Raw genomic sequence first — 14,511 nt, 5'->3', positions numbered from 1 at the left:
AAGAAGAAAGGAAAAGAACGTATCCTTATTTTATTCCTGTATTTTATTCGTATTTTATTCCTGTTCCTTTCTTTAATTCAACAGTATGTATTTATTGTTTTTGCAAATCCAATATAAAAGATCTCAATATATTTTACGTAAGAACAATAAAAAAACGTCCAAGAATAATAAGTTATATTTTTAAAGGGTTTTCCTTTTCTTTTTCTGTAATGTGACTTCTTTATGAAGTGATAGTCGGAGACCTTTACGAGGCAACTGCATAATCTTTCGTTCAATCTTCCTTTTCTTCTTTTTAATAGCAACTTCGTTATCGTTCTCAGAATGCTCATCGTCGTCATTTTGACAGGACTCATCGCCATCATTTTGAGACGAATCATTATCATTATCAATGTTTATTTCTTGGACGATTTTAGCCGAATCAGAAGAAACGTTTAGAATACTTATGCTGTCACTCTTTTCTTCATCTTTGGAAGGTCCTTGATTCGCACTTTTCCTTTTCCCGCGCTTTTTCCTCTTCCGTGTCGTATTTGCTTTCTCAAGGTGTAACGCTTCTACTTCTTTTACTTCTTCTACTTCTCTGTTATTTAATGCAACGTTTCCTTTTCGTTTGTATTCTGGCAGTGGCACATCAAAGTTTCGTTCAAATACAGCCACAAAGAAACCATTGCACAAATCTATGACAGAATTGGCATAAAGACATTTATCTGAACAATTATATTTCTTCGAACTGAAGTTTAGCCAGTTTTGATTTAATAAATCCTTCACGGGAGAAAGCTTGTACGCGTCTTGTACATTTTCAAGAATTTCGTCTATTACTTGCTCATTTTCTTCTGGATAAATAGAACAAGTGCTATAAACAATCCTCTTCACATTCGGGAAATTTAATAAAGCGTGTCGCAAAATGAAAACTTGGAATGCTTGTAATTGTTTGAGGCGCTGTGGGTCACATTTTTCATTGCCATGCACTATCTGTCTATCCAACATACCTATGATAAAAGAATTTCTTTACGATAAACATTTTTATTTATATATATTTATTTATATATACTCTACCTGAACCAGAGCATGTTGGGTCAACTAGAATGTATTCCACATTGGGATACTCATTTGGGTTCAAAATTAATGCATCTTTATTGACAGTCTCTACAGAAGTGGCATTTGTTATTCTAACTTGTTCACATAATGTTTTGTACCTTCGTTCATCAATTTCCACTGCGTAAATTTTTCTAGAAACATCATATATAATAGAATTATAGAATACTCAGTACAAAATAGCATAATAGGTCTCACCCTTTATTTCCCATTATTGCAGCTAAGTGAGATGATTTCATTCCAGGAGCTGCACATAGATCAAGTACTGTAGAGCCTGGTTCTGGATTTAACAGGTGTGATGGAAGACAGCTAGCCTGAAGATATAAAAAAAATGGTTAAAATATTAATTGTCTATCATTTTTGATAGAAATTACCTTGTCTTGTAAAAGAATTTCTCCATTTTGATAACCAGGGTGATCGTGAAAAGTTGTGTCAGGTGGAAAAATAAGTAATTCAGAAATATGAAAATCCTGAATAAAATTTGGCTTTTTTAAATTTTTTATGACATTTAAATGCTCTACATAACTCGGACATTTCGGCATGAAAGACCATCCCTCCTCTTGAAAATAAGATATCCCTTTTTCTAGTGACACTAATAAAGTGTTGATACGAACATATCTTGCTTTTTTTACTGAAAAAAGTGAGATTCTTTTTTAGCAATTGCATGAAGGTAACTGATTTTATAATGGATGTAAAGTAAAACTCGTGCTTCCTTACTAAACTATTTATTGTTAAATACATAGTAAATTACTATATTTGCTACTGGCATTATTATATATGTACAATAATAATAAAAAATATAGAAATATATAAATCACACTTACTATATATAGTTACTACAAATATCAAATATATTATATACGTTATTAATATTAATATGTTATTAATATATATTAAAAAATATATACTTATATATATATATGCAGAATAAATACATTTGTTTTAATATCTAATCAATTTTTTCATTTAAACTATCTTTAGAAGGTTGATCTGCAGTTGCTTTGATTTCACTAGCATTGTCAGGCTCATGAAGTGCCTGATAAACATAACAAGCTATTATTAAATTTACTGTAATTACTGCAGCAAACACAGAAATGCAATTTGTTATGAATCTATCTATGTGAAATTCAACCTTCATAATATGCTGTACTCCAAAAAATGCAGCAAATGGTAGAGTAAACATAGCAATGCTGTATAAGAACAATTTCGCCAATATAGCTACAAAAGTCATAACTGGTCCTTGATCTTTGTTCTGATCAAACGAACTTTCTTTTTGATTTACTTTTTGTTGATTTTTATCCATATAAGAGAAAAGTCTTTTAATTCTAGGATGTCGGCTAGTAAGTATACGGTTGTTACGGATGATTAGAACCATCAATCTGGATATATAATTCTCTTACAAAGAAATTGACTTAATATATCTTAGATTTGAGATCAGATGTGGTTATTAATTTTCCTGCATACGAATGGCCCATTTCTGTAAACATAATATGCATTCATTGATAAGTAAATACAATATATTTTACCTGTTTTATGAGGTTTTTGAACCGCATCAATGTCACTAATATTGCTTAATTCTTCTCGAAATTTTTGTTCATACGCAAGTATAGTTTGAGCAGGTTTACATTCAGTTTTCAAGGCCTTCTTTCCCCAAAGTAATTCTGTTATCAGAATTTTTGCTAACCACGGTTGCAAACGAGGTTCATTCACTAATATATTAGTTTTCTTTATAAGATGATCTAACTGCTCTTCTCTTTGCAATGTATTGAGGCATAAAGAATATATCGCGGACACATTCTATATTATTAAACAAAAAGGTAACATTATTATTTGAGAATAACATAAATAAATATGTACTCTTTCGAAAACCATGTGACTATGATACTCCGAAATGAGAAAAGTGATCAGTTATTCGATGAATTCAAAATAGTTATATATTCGGTAAATTTTTCTATAGTTTAATTACTTCATTTTGCTTTTCTTTTAATATGTTTATTAGATATTAACTTACAGGATGTTTTTGTCTATAAATCAATGATTTAAGACTACCACCTTTCTCACGAACCTCCTGAACAATCTTAGCAGCAGATTTATAAAGTCTTGGAACTTTGATGGAATGCACGAATCCGCTGGTCATGTTATCGCATCAAAAGATAGTACTTTGTAATATCAAATTTAATTTTGATCACTTACTATTCGATTAATTACTGGCTTCTATATGGATATGTGTTTCGTGCACGCAAGACGAAATAGAATAATGTCAGCCATGTCATTAGGAGATGCGCACAATCTACCAAACACGTTGTAATTATAGCATGAAAAGAAAAAATCGTCTTCACCAAAAACCAAATTTAAATATGTAATGTATTCTTATAAATACATTTATTATTATTTCTTACAATTTTATCGCAAATAAATTCGACATTAGTAGTCGCGTGACGGTTTATTTAAGATTACTAAAACAATTTCCGACTTCAGTGATTCTAATAAAAATTAAATTTTTAAAAGAATGTACAATTTTCAAATTGTAATAATCTTATATATGTATGAATCATTTAATGTTACTGACAAATACATAGCAGTTATAAGGAGAATGAGATGATATTTAAAAATAAGCCTTCATTTTGTACAGAATGTCACGTGTTTGTTACCACTACCAATCAGTTCACATGTGAATTTATTTTAATGTACTTCGATCTAATCTCTAATTCGTTAGATACTTTGTAATCACGAAATGTTTTTCATTGTTTTGCGTACGATTAAAAACATATTCAACTAGAAATATGATATCAGGAAAGTCCTAACTATTAACGGTAAGATGACAATTTTCTTGGACTAAATGAAATTTTATTATAGGTTAGATTTCGGCAAATGATTGAAAAGTGTATTTTCAACTTTTTCAGTAACTAGTTTTTATTTTCCTTTAATAGAGATGTTTGAATAATAAATAAGTGATATTTATTATTTCATTAACGCGCTTCGTAATGCGTGCTTTTATTTTAAAAGTGAAATATAAAGACGTAGAAAGATCTGTTGCAATCATTTTGTATGAAACGTATACTTTAAATCGTCAGAATTTATAAATATCACAATTGATATAAGTAACGACTTAAGTAATTCATTCAATATGAGAATCAAAACACTTCGTTGTGTAATTTATTTATGACTTATAAAAAAGATCGATTAAAATTATTCCTTTGAATATTTTACAGAATATATAAATTATATTCTGTATTAATACTAAATTTAATATAAAAATGTTATAAGATGATGATAAATTGTTCTAGAAGATTTGGAGGCATTGATTTAACGGAGACATTCAAACTTACATCTCATTCATATTACAACAAAGGACACTTCAATGACTAAAGACAAAAAGGTTTTTTTGCCTTGTATATTACAATGTTTTATAATGCTTATTATGTGTGATACATTTCATATAGTTAATCATATGTGTATACATTGCACACAAGTGTTTGGGACTTTTAAATGTAAACTTTTATCTCATTAGAAGCATATAAAAATTCAGTACCGAAATGTGCATAGTATTTTGATATGTCACATTGTATTGTTCTTAATATACTAAAATTTCCTTGTGCTATATTATAATGTTATCTTCCTTTAATTTTTTTTTTTGTTTAATGTTCATATTTAAATAAATGTTGCTTATTATATGTGTTTTGTTATATATATTTAGTAAGTGCCCTATGATTCTATGCAATTGTTCATAAAATGTATATTTAATCATGTAGATAGAAATTGTTCTTAGAAGGTATTTAATTATTGCTTTTTTTATGATTTCAGTTGATCCTGCATGCTGTGCACTGCATCATCGTTCTGCCTAAAATATTGCACTGTATTTTTTCTTACTTTGCCAAACATATTACTTACACAATAAAGTAAATTACAAACTATGGCTGCCTACATCAATCGTACAATGTCCATGATTGGAGGAGACAGCCACTTGAGATCGACAGATATACGAACTGATAATTCTCCCCTTCAGATTTTTGTTAAAGCCAAGAAAAAGATCAATGATATATTTTTGGAAATAGAAGACTATGTGCAGGACACTGTAGGATTTATGAAATGTAAGTAATTCATTTGAAATATACAAGATTTTGAATATGAAAATATGATCTTAGGAAGATCAAATTATGATATTAAACCATTTTTACTAAAATTACTTTTGTAGCATTGCAAGCTGAACGTAATATTGTCACTGCAGAAGAAGCACAAAAAATTGATAGCTATGTTGATAAGGTTCGCGCAATTAGAGATGTACTTAAAAGAGATCACATGAAAGTTGCATTTTTTGGAAGGTATATTGTTAGAATTATTGCTAAAAGGTATTAGCCATATCTGAATTATATATCTTACAAAATATTACAGAACTAGCAATGGAAAGAGTACAGTTATTAACGCAATGTTACGTGATAAAATTTTACCAAGTGGCATAGGACATACAACAAATTGCTTCTTACAAGTTGAAGGTTCAGATAATGGTGAAGCTTACTTGATTACAGAAGGAACCACTGAGAAACAACCTGTTCAATCAGTTGGTCAATTAGGTCATGCTCTCTGCAAAGAAAAGTTATGTGAAAGTCATTTAGTGAGAATATTTTGGCCAAAAGAAAAATGTTTGTTATTAAGAGATGATGTAGTATTTGTCGACAGTCCTGGAGTGGATGTGACACCAAATCTGGATGAGTGGATTGACAAACATTGTTTGGATGCAGATGTTTTTGTGCTCGTGGCTAATGCTGAATCTACTTTAATGGTGACAGTATGTATCCACTTTTGTTGAATTTTACACCATTTTACTTCTAGTTGTATGTACTTATAACAGTCTAATTACAGGAAAAGAACTTTTTTCACAAAGTATCTACAAAATTATCTAAACCAAATATCTTCATTTTAAATAATAGATGGGATGCATCTGCTTCAGAACCAGAATTTTTCGAACAGGTATGTGTTATATAAATTTATAGAAACAGATATTATGTAAATATAAGTTTAATAATATAGCATTATAAAGTCACTAAAAAAGTATTTTTAAATATACTTCATTAAAAATGAATTAAGTTTTTTATATAAGAAGATTCTGAATTTTTTTTTATTAAAGCTGGTACTACATATTATTTCGAAATCCATTTGCACATAAACAACTTAATATTAGTGTATTCAAAAGTATATGTGTGAAGCACAAATTTTTTTAATAAGTAGCTGTATGCAGTGGCAGCTTTACTTAAATAATTCACATAATACCCCATTTATCCTTTAGCTGGTCAAAGAGCAGAAGGAGGTAAGTTATTCTATTTGGTAAATTTTAAGTATAGTGGAACTCATATTTCTTGATCGTAAAATGTTTTTTTTTGAGAAAGATATATATAACTTTAATTATAAGTAAAGTCTATGCACTATGCAAGAGACACAATGTGCACAAATTTTGTAGCATGGAAAATTACTCGTTAAAATTAAGTTAAATAGAATCTTCTTTTAACAATGCAATAAGTTGCATCAATTCAATGCTTATAGTATGTGATAGAAACTTGACTATGTGCTTCTTGCTTTTTACATTATTTTACAATTTATAATGTAACTTATGTTTATTTACAATTTACATTTGTGTAGGTAAGGGCACAACATCAAGAGCGGGCTGTCGATTTCTTGTCAAGAGAATTAAAAGTCTACACACCCAAGGATGCTGAAGAGCGAGTTTTCTTCGTTTCAGCAAAAGAAACTCTTCAAGCTCGTATGCAAGAACAACGTGGTCAACCTGCTCATAGTAAGACACATGATTTCTTTATTTATGGTTTGTATTTATTATATATTTTTAATATTTTTGAAACTTTTTGTAGATGGTGCGCTAGCAGAAGGATTTCAAAATCGGTATTTCGAATTTCAAGATTTTGAACGAAAATTTGAAGAATGTATTTCAAAGTCTGCTGTGAAAACGAAATTTGAACAGCATTCTCAACGTGGAAAACATATTGCTACGTAAATAATTTATTATCTGTTTTACTCTATCTAAATATTTATTTTTCAGTGCATAAAATCAAATATACTTTCTTCAGGGAAATACGACAAACTCTAGATGAAATACTAGATAGGACACAAAGAATGAAAAATGAACAATTGTGTATTAAGAAAGATGTCCATGATAAATTAAATTACACGGAACAACAATTAATGTTGCTGACTCAAGAAATGAAGGACAAAATTCATCATATGGTGGAGGATGTAGAACAAAGGGTGTCTAAAGCTCTGAGCGAAGAAATTCGTAGATTAGCTGTACTTATTGATGAATTCAGTGTTCCGTTCCATACCGACCCACTAGTTCTAAATGTATATAAACGGGAACTTCATACACACGTAGAAAATGGCTTAGGTATTATTGTTTTTTTAATTTATTCACCATATCTTTATTTTATAAAATTTGTAACTTTATAATTTTATATAGGTTCCAACTTAAGAGCAAGACTCAGTACGGCATTGGCATTGAATATTGAAAACTCCCAGAGAGAAATGACAGAACGAATGGCAAATTTATTGCCAGAGAATAAGAGACAAATGTCTCTAAACATTTTACCAAGACGAGAACCATTCGAAATTTTGTACAGATTAAATTGTGATAATCTATGCGCAGATTTTCACGAAGATTTAGAATTTCGATTTTCTTGGGGAATTACAGCCATAATTAATAGATTTGCGGGAAGACAGGGAAGGAAGTTAACCATTGCTAATTATCCACAGGAGGTAAGATAATTTATTTGATAGTATAAAATACTTTTGTAATAATAAAATTGTTATTTAATCTGTATAATCGTAGATACCACCAGCAATTATGTCTCCTGCAGAAAGTGTTGATTCTATAAAATTTATGTCAAGTACTCCAAACCATCAACCAAGATCAGACGATTTGTCATTGGCTACTAGAATCGCAATAGCATCTATAACATCTCAAGGAACTATGGGAGGACTTATAGTTGCTGGATTTGTAAGTATATTACACAATAAAAGCATCTATTTTATTGAGGGATGAAATCTATTTTACTGAAATTGTTTGCTTAAGATGTTAAAAACAATTGGTTGGAGACTTATAGCGGTAACCGGTGCTATTTATGGTGCTCTATATCTCTATGAACGATTAACATGGACTAATAAAGCAAAAGAACGTGAGTTTAAACGTCAGTACGTATCTCATGCTACAAAAAAGTTGAAACTAATAGTGGATCTCACGTCTGCGAATTGCAGTCATCAAGTACAACAGTGAGTTTTATTTTATTTTACTGAATTATTACTACTTTTACTTTATCGCAAAATTAATTTTAATATTATTTATATATAATTGCAGAGAGCTATCTAGCACCTTTGCACGTCTGTGTCATTTAGTAGATGAAACAACATCCGAAATGGATACCGAACTAAAAAATATTGCAAGTACAATACGAATACTAGAGGAAGCAACTAGTAGTGCTAAAGTTTTACGAAATAAGGCTAATTATTTAACAAACGAGCTCGATTTATTCAATGCAGCATATTTAAAGTCATTAAATTAAGCATTGAATGTCATTTTTAAGAAATATGAGTTACAAAAGATTGATGAACATCACTGTTTCAGAAAATATGTCTATGCATGTATGATAATTAATACAACTTATCAATGTACTAATCAATGTATCTGTGGATATGTTTCCTGAAACAATGATTTATGCATATAGAAGGAATGTTTTTACTAAAACATTGAATTTTTTGTAATTTAAGAAAGATAATTTGTTTTTAGAGGGATTAGCACAAAATGTCTTACATCAATAGACTTCCAACAAATTTTTTAATTTTTTTCTTTTTTTATAATTTGTTTCATCAAATAAATCATGCTAAAACAGATCTTTTTACAAATATAGCGCCAGTGTTTTGAAATATGAAATCGAAGTACATATTGATTTATACTCAAATCTATTACAGAGATATAATTGAATCTTACTTATGTAGTAAATAAAATAATGAAATTAGATTTATTAGATTATACTTATAAAAGACCTTATGTTATTATATAAATAAAAGGTTATTTATTGAGTAAGAATTATGTTCGTGTTTTTTTATTGTTCTATGCAGTGTGATCATACAAATATAGGACAAGTTTATCTCATCGTAGAATGATGTATTAAGTCTAAACGAAACGCATGACCGAAAGAAACATAACCTCGTAAAACATGTGTGAACCTCTGAAATGATTCGAATGTATAATTACGTTCAAATAAAACAGTGGAACTATGCAATCCGATTGTTTAGTGCTGTAAGTTCTTCATTCAGTATGTCATTCCAATTATTGTCGATTTAGTGAACATTCATTATTTTCATTTTAATTAGAAGGTATCTTCTAACCTAAAAGCTCCTGTACAAGCTGATTTAATCGGACCGCCTGATCCGGTTTCGAATTTAAGGCCGATCATTTTTGCAAAATCTGAGGATGAAAGCCTGCTAGAAAAAAAATTCAGAGAAGCCAGAGAAGACACGCAAATTTGGAATCAAAATTTTTGGACGGAACATAATAGTACCTTCATAGAGGTGTAACATAATTCTTACATAACATCATTATGAAATATGTTTCAAATTTTAATTTATTGAATGTATTATAGGAACGTAAGCAATTTCAAGAAACTCTAAAAGCACAAGGAAAAACGTCAATTACTGCGGATGATATGTCAGTGTTTTATAAAGAATTTTTAGATAAAAATTGGCAGATGCACTTAAATTATAATATCGCATGGTATAAAAGAAATGTTAAATTACTATTCCTTGAGATCAGAGTAAGAATATCTAAATTAAAATTTAGATAATTTACAGTATTAATCATTATCATTATACATAGCATATTGTACATATTTACAATGTGAAGTTTTATTTGTAAGTTGTCAGAAGCAGAATATATATATATTACAATATAAATAAATACTAGTGAATATTTATTCATATATAATTCTATTGAGTATATTAAAAAACTTCATAATCACATAAACAATTACAACTAAATTTAATTGTCTGCATACTACATAACTGTTTCTTTTTTAAATAATTCTCATGTTATTCTGACAAATTTGATTCCTCAAACATCCTATCTCATGTTCTCTTTCCTCAATAATCAATGCCATGTACCTGTGTTGCTGTTTCTCACAAATGAGTCTCTTTTTATACTCTTTCACAGATTGATGCAACTTTTGATAAGCAAATTTTGCAAGTGCTATTGCCTTTTGTTTCTCTTTTTTTAAATAATCTATTTCAACTATAAGTGTTCTACATTTTTCACATTGCGATAAATATATCTTGTTTAATTTAGTATCATTCTCATTCAATGTTATTTGCAAAGATTCATTTTTCGTTCTTTCTTTGTTTAATTCATCTTTAAGCTCATTAAATTCGGAAGCAACTTGCTGGACCATCACCTCACTGTCATGTAATAACTAATAAAGATAGATATTTGTTAATACAACATTTTAATTTAAATTTAAAATTATTTTAATAAATTTACTTTAATGGATATAAAACCTTCTTTTGTTTTGAAATTGTTTTATTTTGTTCCTCTATAATTTTGTCTTTTATTCTCAATTCAGATAAATGATTTTCCTTGAAAGTTTCTAATTCTTGTTTCAGCTGGTTACAAGTCGTTGTTTCTTCACATAAACAATATTGCAAATGATCTATTTTCTCTTCCATTTCTTTAAAAGTAGAGTTACTTGACTGTAACATATTTTTCATCTCCGATATCTCGATATTCTGCCAATATAACTTAAATTAGTATAAAATCATAATTTGATGCTTGTTATTGAATTTACCTTTTGAGATAATTCTTCATTTCTTTCATGTATGCTATGTAGTTGACTATTACATATACCACTTACTTCACATATTCGTCTCTTTTGTATATTAATTACGTTTGTAAGTTCTAAAATCATATCCATAAATTCTGCTCTCTCTCTATTTAAAGCATTTTCTTTTTCTTTTACAGCATGTTTCATTCTATTCACTTCTTTTTTAACCTCCTCACACCTTGTATGATTGAAGCATGCATTTAATATCTAAAGTGATTCTTAGATTACATTTTAAAGAAACAAGAACTAATACCTGTATTCATGTTAAAAATTATTTGAAATTACCTTTTAGATTCATCCTCTGATAAAGATTGTAATTTGCTCTTTAAATTGTCACGTTCTTGCAGCAGATCTGTATTTTTATGTGCAACTTCGATTACCTGTTGCTGAAAAGATAATTATTTTACTATTAATAAAAATTATTCTTTTCTCAAGTACATACTTGTAATTTTGAAATCTCATTTAATAATTCATCCCTATCTGTTTTGACTAAATCTGCTTGATTTTTTGATTGTTTCACTAAATCCATTGCAACATTTCTTTGTTCTTCAGCTGTTACTAATACATCTTTTAAACAAGCTGCCCTTTGTTCACTACCTTCTTTCAAACAATTTAGACTGCAAGTTAAAGATTTCAATCTTTTTTCAAGTTCTTTAGTGCGTATTTTTTCAGTTAAAAGATCCTACAAATTACGTATTATATGAATTTAAAGAGCCAAATGTTATTATTTTTAATAAAACCTTTTGAATTCTTTCGAAAATTTTCTTGTCTTTTGCACAAATATCTTCTATAATGGAATCAATTTTCCCTAATTCATTTGAAATGCTTTCATCTATTTCTATTTGAAATGTTTCCTGCTTTGTTGCTTCATTCTGCACATAATTTGAGCCCAAACTATTTATATTTAATTCAGTGCGAAAATTATCTTTTGTTGGAATGGTTTGCTCGCTTTTCTCTTCGTATGTATCAATTATTTTGTCTTGAGTACACATTTTATAAAATTGTGAAGTTAAGTCTACTTGATCAGATTTACTTTGTTTCTCTGGTTCTTTCAACTCTTTACCAATTGCATCATTCATTATATTAACTTCATCCTTCAAATCTGTATGAACTAATAAACAATTTTATATTAACATGTTAATACATACTATCTTTTGCATGGATTAGTGATACTGATATACCTTCAGTTGAGGGAACCTTCTTATAAAAACGTAATTTTTTGCGTGTTTTGCATGTTATAACATTACATGGTATTCTCTTTTTAATACTATCATGTGATATGCATTCTTCAGTGCAGTCGAACCTACTGCATTGGTCTTTTGAAGATAAAATTTTGTGGGCACAGTGATAATATTTTGCAATGTTATTGTATACGTTACACTGTATAAAATATAATTTTTCCTACATTACTATTTTCCTGAATCAATTTATGTGTTATGTTATATTTACTTTTTTACATGCTGTTGTGGGATACACACTACATTCTCCATCCATCTTTTGCAATTTAGAAATAATTAAGAGTTGTCTATTCAAGGCATCAAGTCGCGTTGAAATATTGTACATTCCAAATTCTAATTAACACTTTAGAAATATTTATCATAATATTAATTTATATCTTTTTGTAAATTTTAAATTACTGACATTTAAATAGGTAATGTAATAAATGATACACATGAAACTATTGGGCATTCGTCTTGTATATAGATTGTCTTATTTTTTTATTTTGTATAATTTTTCGATTTATATATCATTGATGAACGTGTACAAAATTTACTTTTGAACAAATATTATGATATTCTTTCGAGAAACAAGGAATTAAAAAGTAACATACAAAATGCAAAATAATGGTAGTGGACAATTACTAACAGAAAAGGTAGATATTTTTAAATGCCATTATTTGTACAATGTATCGTCGTTACTTAGAGTTGTTTAAGCAAAAAAGATCGCATTATATATCGTGGAATAGTTTATTCCTTTGGGGATTTGGATTATGGATAGCTCTATGTACAAGCAATGTATATCATTCAGTTATTTCAAAACAACAAGGTAAATATTACGTTCTGTATAATAAATTTATTCAACATAATAGCTTCCGTGCAGTTACGTTATTTTACTTATAAAATTCAGATCTTGAAGTTGTGTATAATATTTCGACAAAAACGGAGGCTATAGAAGAAATGTTACATATTACAAGAGCAAATTATATATACTGTAACATGATAATAATGTTAAAAACTGTACTCCAATATGTTTATGTTTTTGTATCTATATCTTTCGCAATACTTTTCGCATGTTCATATAGCAATTCCCTTAAAAAGGCGATAAAAATATGGAATAATGTGTAAGTAAAAAGTTCGTATCGTAGAAGATGAATGATAAATGATAATTATGTTTTCAATGTGGATGGATTTTCATAGGATGTGCAACTTTTACTCAGCTATCTTTTATTTCACAACTTTCATAAGAAGTCGTAACAAAAATATTTTTAATAAAAGCGATTCAAATAAAAGTGTCTCTGCTATATTAGAATCTAAATTGATGCCAAATTTTATGATAAGTACAAAATATTTAAAAACAGAATTGAGTTGTGATGATGAAGAAGATAAATGGACTGTGGTAAAAAACAAAAATAAAAATATATTGGATACAAATATAAATATTATTCAAAGTGAAATTATTTTTAGTAGTTATACATTGTTGTTTTTCAACAATTATGAACTTTATCAATACTTCAATAATCAGTATCTAAAAAATCATTTATTAACGAAATATTTCGTACGTCAAGATTCAGAACATATAAGAAGTAATTTAAAAACTTCAAATAAGTATAAAAGAAATAATAATACTTCACCAAAACAAGTCATACAAAGAGGCATTGTTAGCTCTTCACCGGAATTTAAAAAATTCTTAGCAAATTTAAAAACATTTCAATTTTTTTATCCATGCATGTTAGAAGTATCTACAAATTATATGATTCGTATAAAATCAATAAAATAAAACACAATATTTTTATTTGTACAAATGTTTTCATTTTAAGTTTTTATAATACAAATATACAATAAGAAAACAGAATTCTGTATGTTAATAATCTTATATTTTTTATTATCCTAATATGTAGTACATATTATAACAAATTTTTTCATGAAAATTATGTTCTTAGAAAGTGTACAAAAACACGTGTTAGTTAATAATAATTAAAAAATTACTTTTTTTTATTATATAAAATATCTTTAAAAATTTTAAAATTAAAGTAAAACCGAAATATACCCAATATATCAATGCTGGACACCATATAGACACTGATATCATCGGGTACTCAATAGTCAGCGACGATGCGAAAACGATTGTTTAGTAACATCTGTATAAAAAGAATTGGATGAATAGTTCCAGAAGCTTTTTATTATTATTCTTGTAAACTAATAAATGTCCAAAGTTAAAATTTTATATTTGAAGTTCAGCCCCTCAAATTTCGTGTTGGTCGGCCACTAGAACTCGTAAGTTCATAGGGCTTATGTAAGTTAGTACGATATAAGCCATAAGTTCTATG

The 14,511-nt window shown here is 28.3% G+C and overlaps 4 protein-coding genes across 9 annotated transcripts; 2 read left to right on the top strand and 2 right to left on the bottom strand.

The window, feature by feature from the left end:
- Positions 1–24: 24 nt before the first annotated feature.
- On the bottom strand, positions 25–3,629 carry Nsun5 (Nop2/Sun-like domain containing protein 5). The gene is made up of 7 exons (XM_033342153.2): positions 3,492–3,629; positions 3,104–3,382; positions 2,619–2,889; positions 1,467–1,723; positions 1,291–1,406; positions 1,054–1,226; positions 25–986 (listed from the first exon to the last, which is right to left on the bottom strand). Exons 2-7 carry the CDS (start codon positions 3,227–3,229, stop codon positions 181–183), a joined length of 1,749 nt encoding a protein of 582 aa, XP_033198044.1. The 5' UTR covers positions 3,230–3,382; positions 3,492–3,629; the 3' UTR covers positions 25–180.
- Positions 3,630–3,763: 134 nt separating this feature from the next.
- Positions 3,764–9,179, top strand: Marf (Mitochondrial assembly regulatory factor). 3 transcript variants are annotated; one of them, XM_076617664.1, is made up of 13 exons: positions 3,764–3,905; positions 4,383–4,471; positions 4,897–5,183; positions 5,288–5,414; positions 5,485–5,878; positions 5,953–6,060; positions 6,727–6,880; positions 6,954–7,092; positions 7,170–7,483; positions 7,556–7,851; positions 7,925–8,092; positions 8,168–8,364; positions 8,450–9,179. In XM_076617664.1, the coding sequence occupies exons 3-13, from the start codon at positions 5,006–5,008 to the stop codon at positions 8,652–8,654; spliced, it is 2,280 nt and encodes a 759-aa protein (XP_076473779.1). In that variant the 5' UTR covers positions 3,764–3,905; positions 4,383–4,471; positions 4,897–5,005; the 3' UTR covers positions 8,655–9,179. The 3 variants fall into 3 exon arrangements, with proteins under 3 accessions (XP_076473779.1, XP_076473778.1, XP_033198039.1); XM_076617663.1 differs by having other exon boundaries at positions 3,765–3,905; positions 4,380–4,471; XM_033342148.2 differs by lacking the exon at positions 4,383–4,471 and having other exon boundaries at positions 3,766–3,905.
- A 77-nt stretch (positions 9,180–9,256) lies between these two features.
- Positions 9,257–10,048, top strand: Coa8 (Cytochrome c oxidase assembly factor 8). 2 transcript variants are annotated; one of them, XM_033342156.2, is made up of 3 exons: positions 9,257–9,391; positions 9,466–9,663; positions 9,735–10,048. In XM_033342156.2, exons 1-3 carry the CDS (start codon positions 9,326–9,328, stop codon positions 9,933–9,935), a joined length of 465 nt encoding a protein of 154 aa, XP_033198047.1. In that variant the 5' UTR covers positions 9,257–9,325; the 3' UTR covers positions 9,936–10,048. The 2 variants fall into 2 exon arrangements, with proteins under 2 accessions (XP_033198047.1, XP_033198048.1); XM_033342157.2 differs by having other exon boundaries at positions 9,264–9,391; positions 9,469–9,663.
- On the bottom strand, positions 10,044–12,651 carry LOC117160991 (uncharacterized). Of its 3 annotated transcripts, XM_033342155.2 has the most exons (6): positions 12,146–12,403; positions 11,407–12,075; positions 11,250–11,350; positions 10,929–11,142; positions 10,642–10,869; positions 10,044–10,556 (listed from the first exon to the last, which is right to left on the bottom strand). In XM_033342155.2, the coding sequence occupies exons 2-6, from the start codon at positions 11,491–11,493 to the stop codon at positions 10,164–10,166; spliced, it is 1,023 nt and encodes a 340-aa protein (XP_033198046.1). In that variant the 5' UTR covers positions 11,494–12,075; positions 12,146–12,403; the 3' UTR covers positions 10,044–10,163. The 3 variants fall into 3 exon arrangements, with proteins under 3 accessions (XP_033198046.1, XP_033198045.1, XP_076473780.1); XM_033342154.2 differs by lacking the exons at positions 11,407–12,075; positions 12,146–12,403 and adding an exon at positions 12,414–12,651; XM_076617665.1 differs by lacking the exon at positions 11,407–12,075 and having other exon boundaries at positions 12,113–12,403.
- Positions 12,652–14,511: the final 1,860 nt, after the last annotated feature.

Source organism: Bombus vancouverensis, chromosome 4, assembly GCF_051014615.1.
Source record: "Bombus vancouverensis nearcticus chromosome 4, iyBomVanc1_principal, whole genome shotgun sequence".
Taxonomy (NCBI): domain Eukaryota; kingdom Metazoa; phylum Arthropoda; class Insecta; order Hymenoptera; family Apidae; genus Bombus; species Bombus vancouverensis.
The sequence above is the reverse complement of the archived record's forward strand: the minus strand, read 5'-3'. Positions and strand labels throughout refer to the sequence as shown.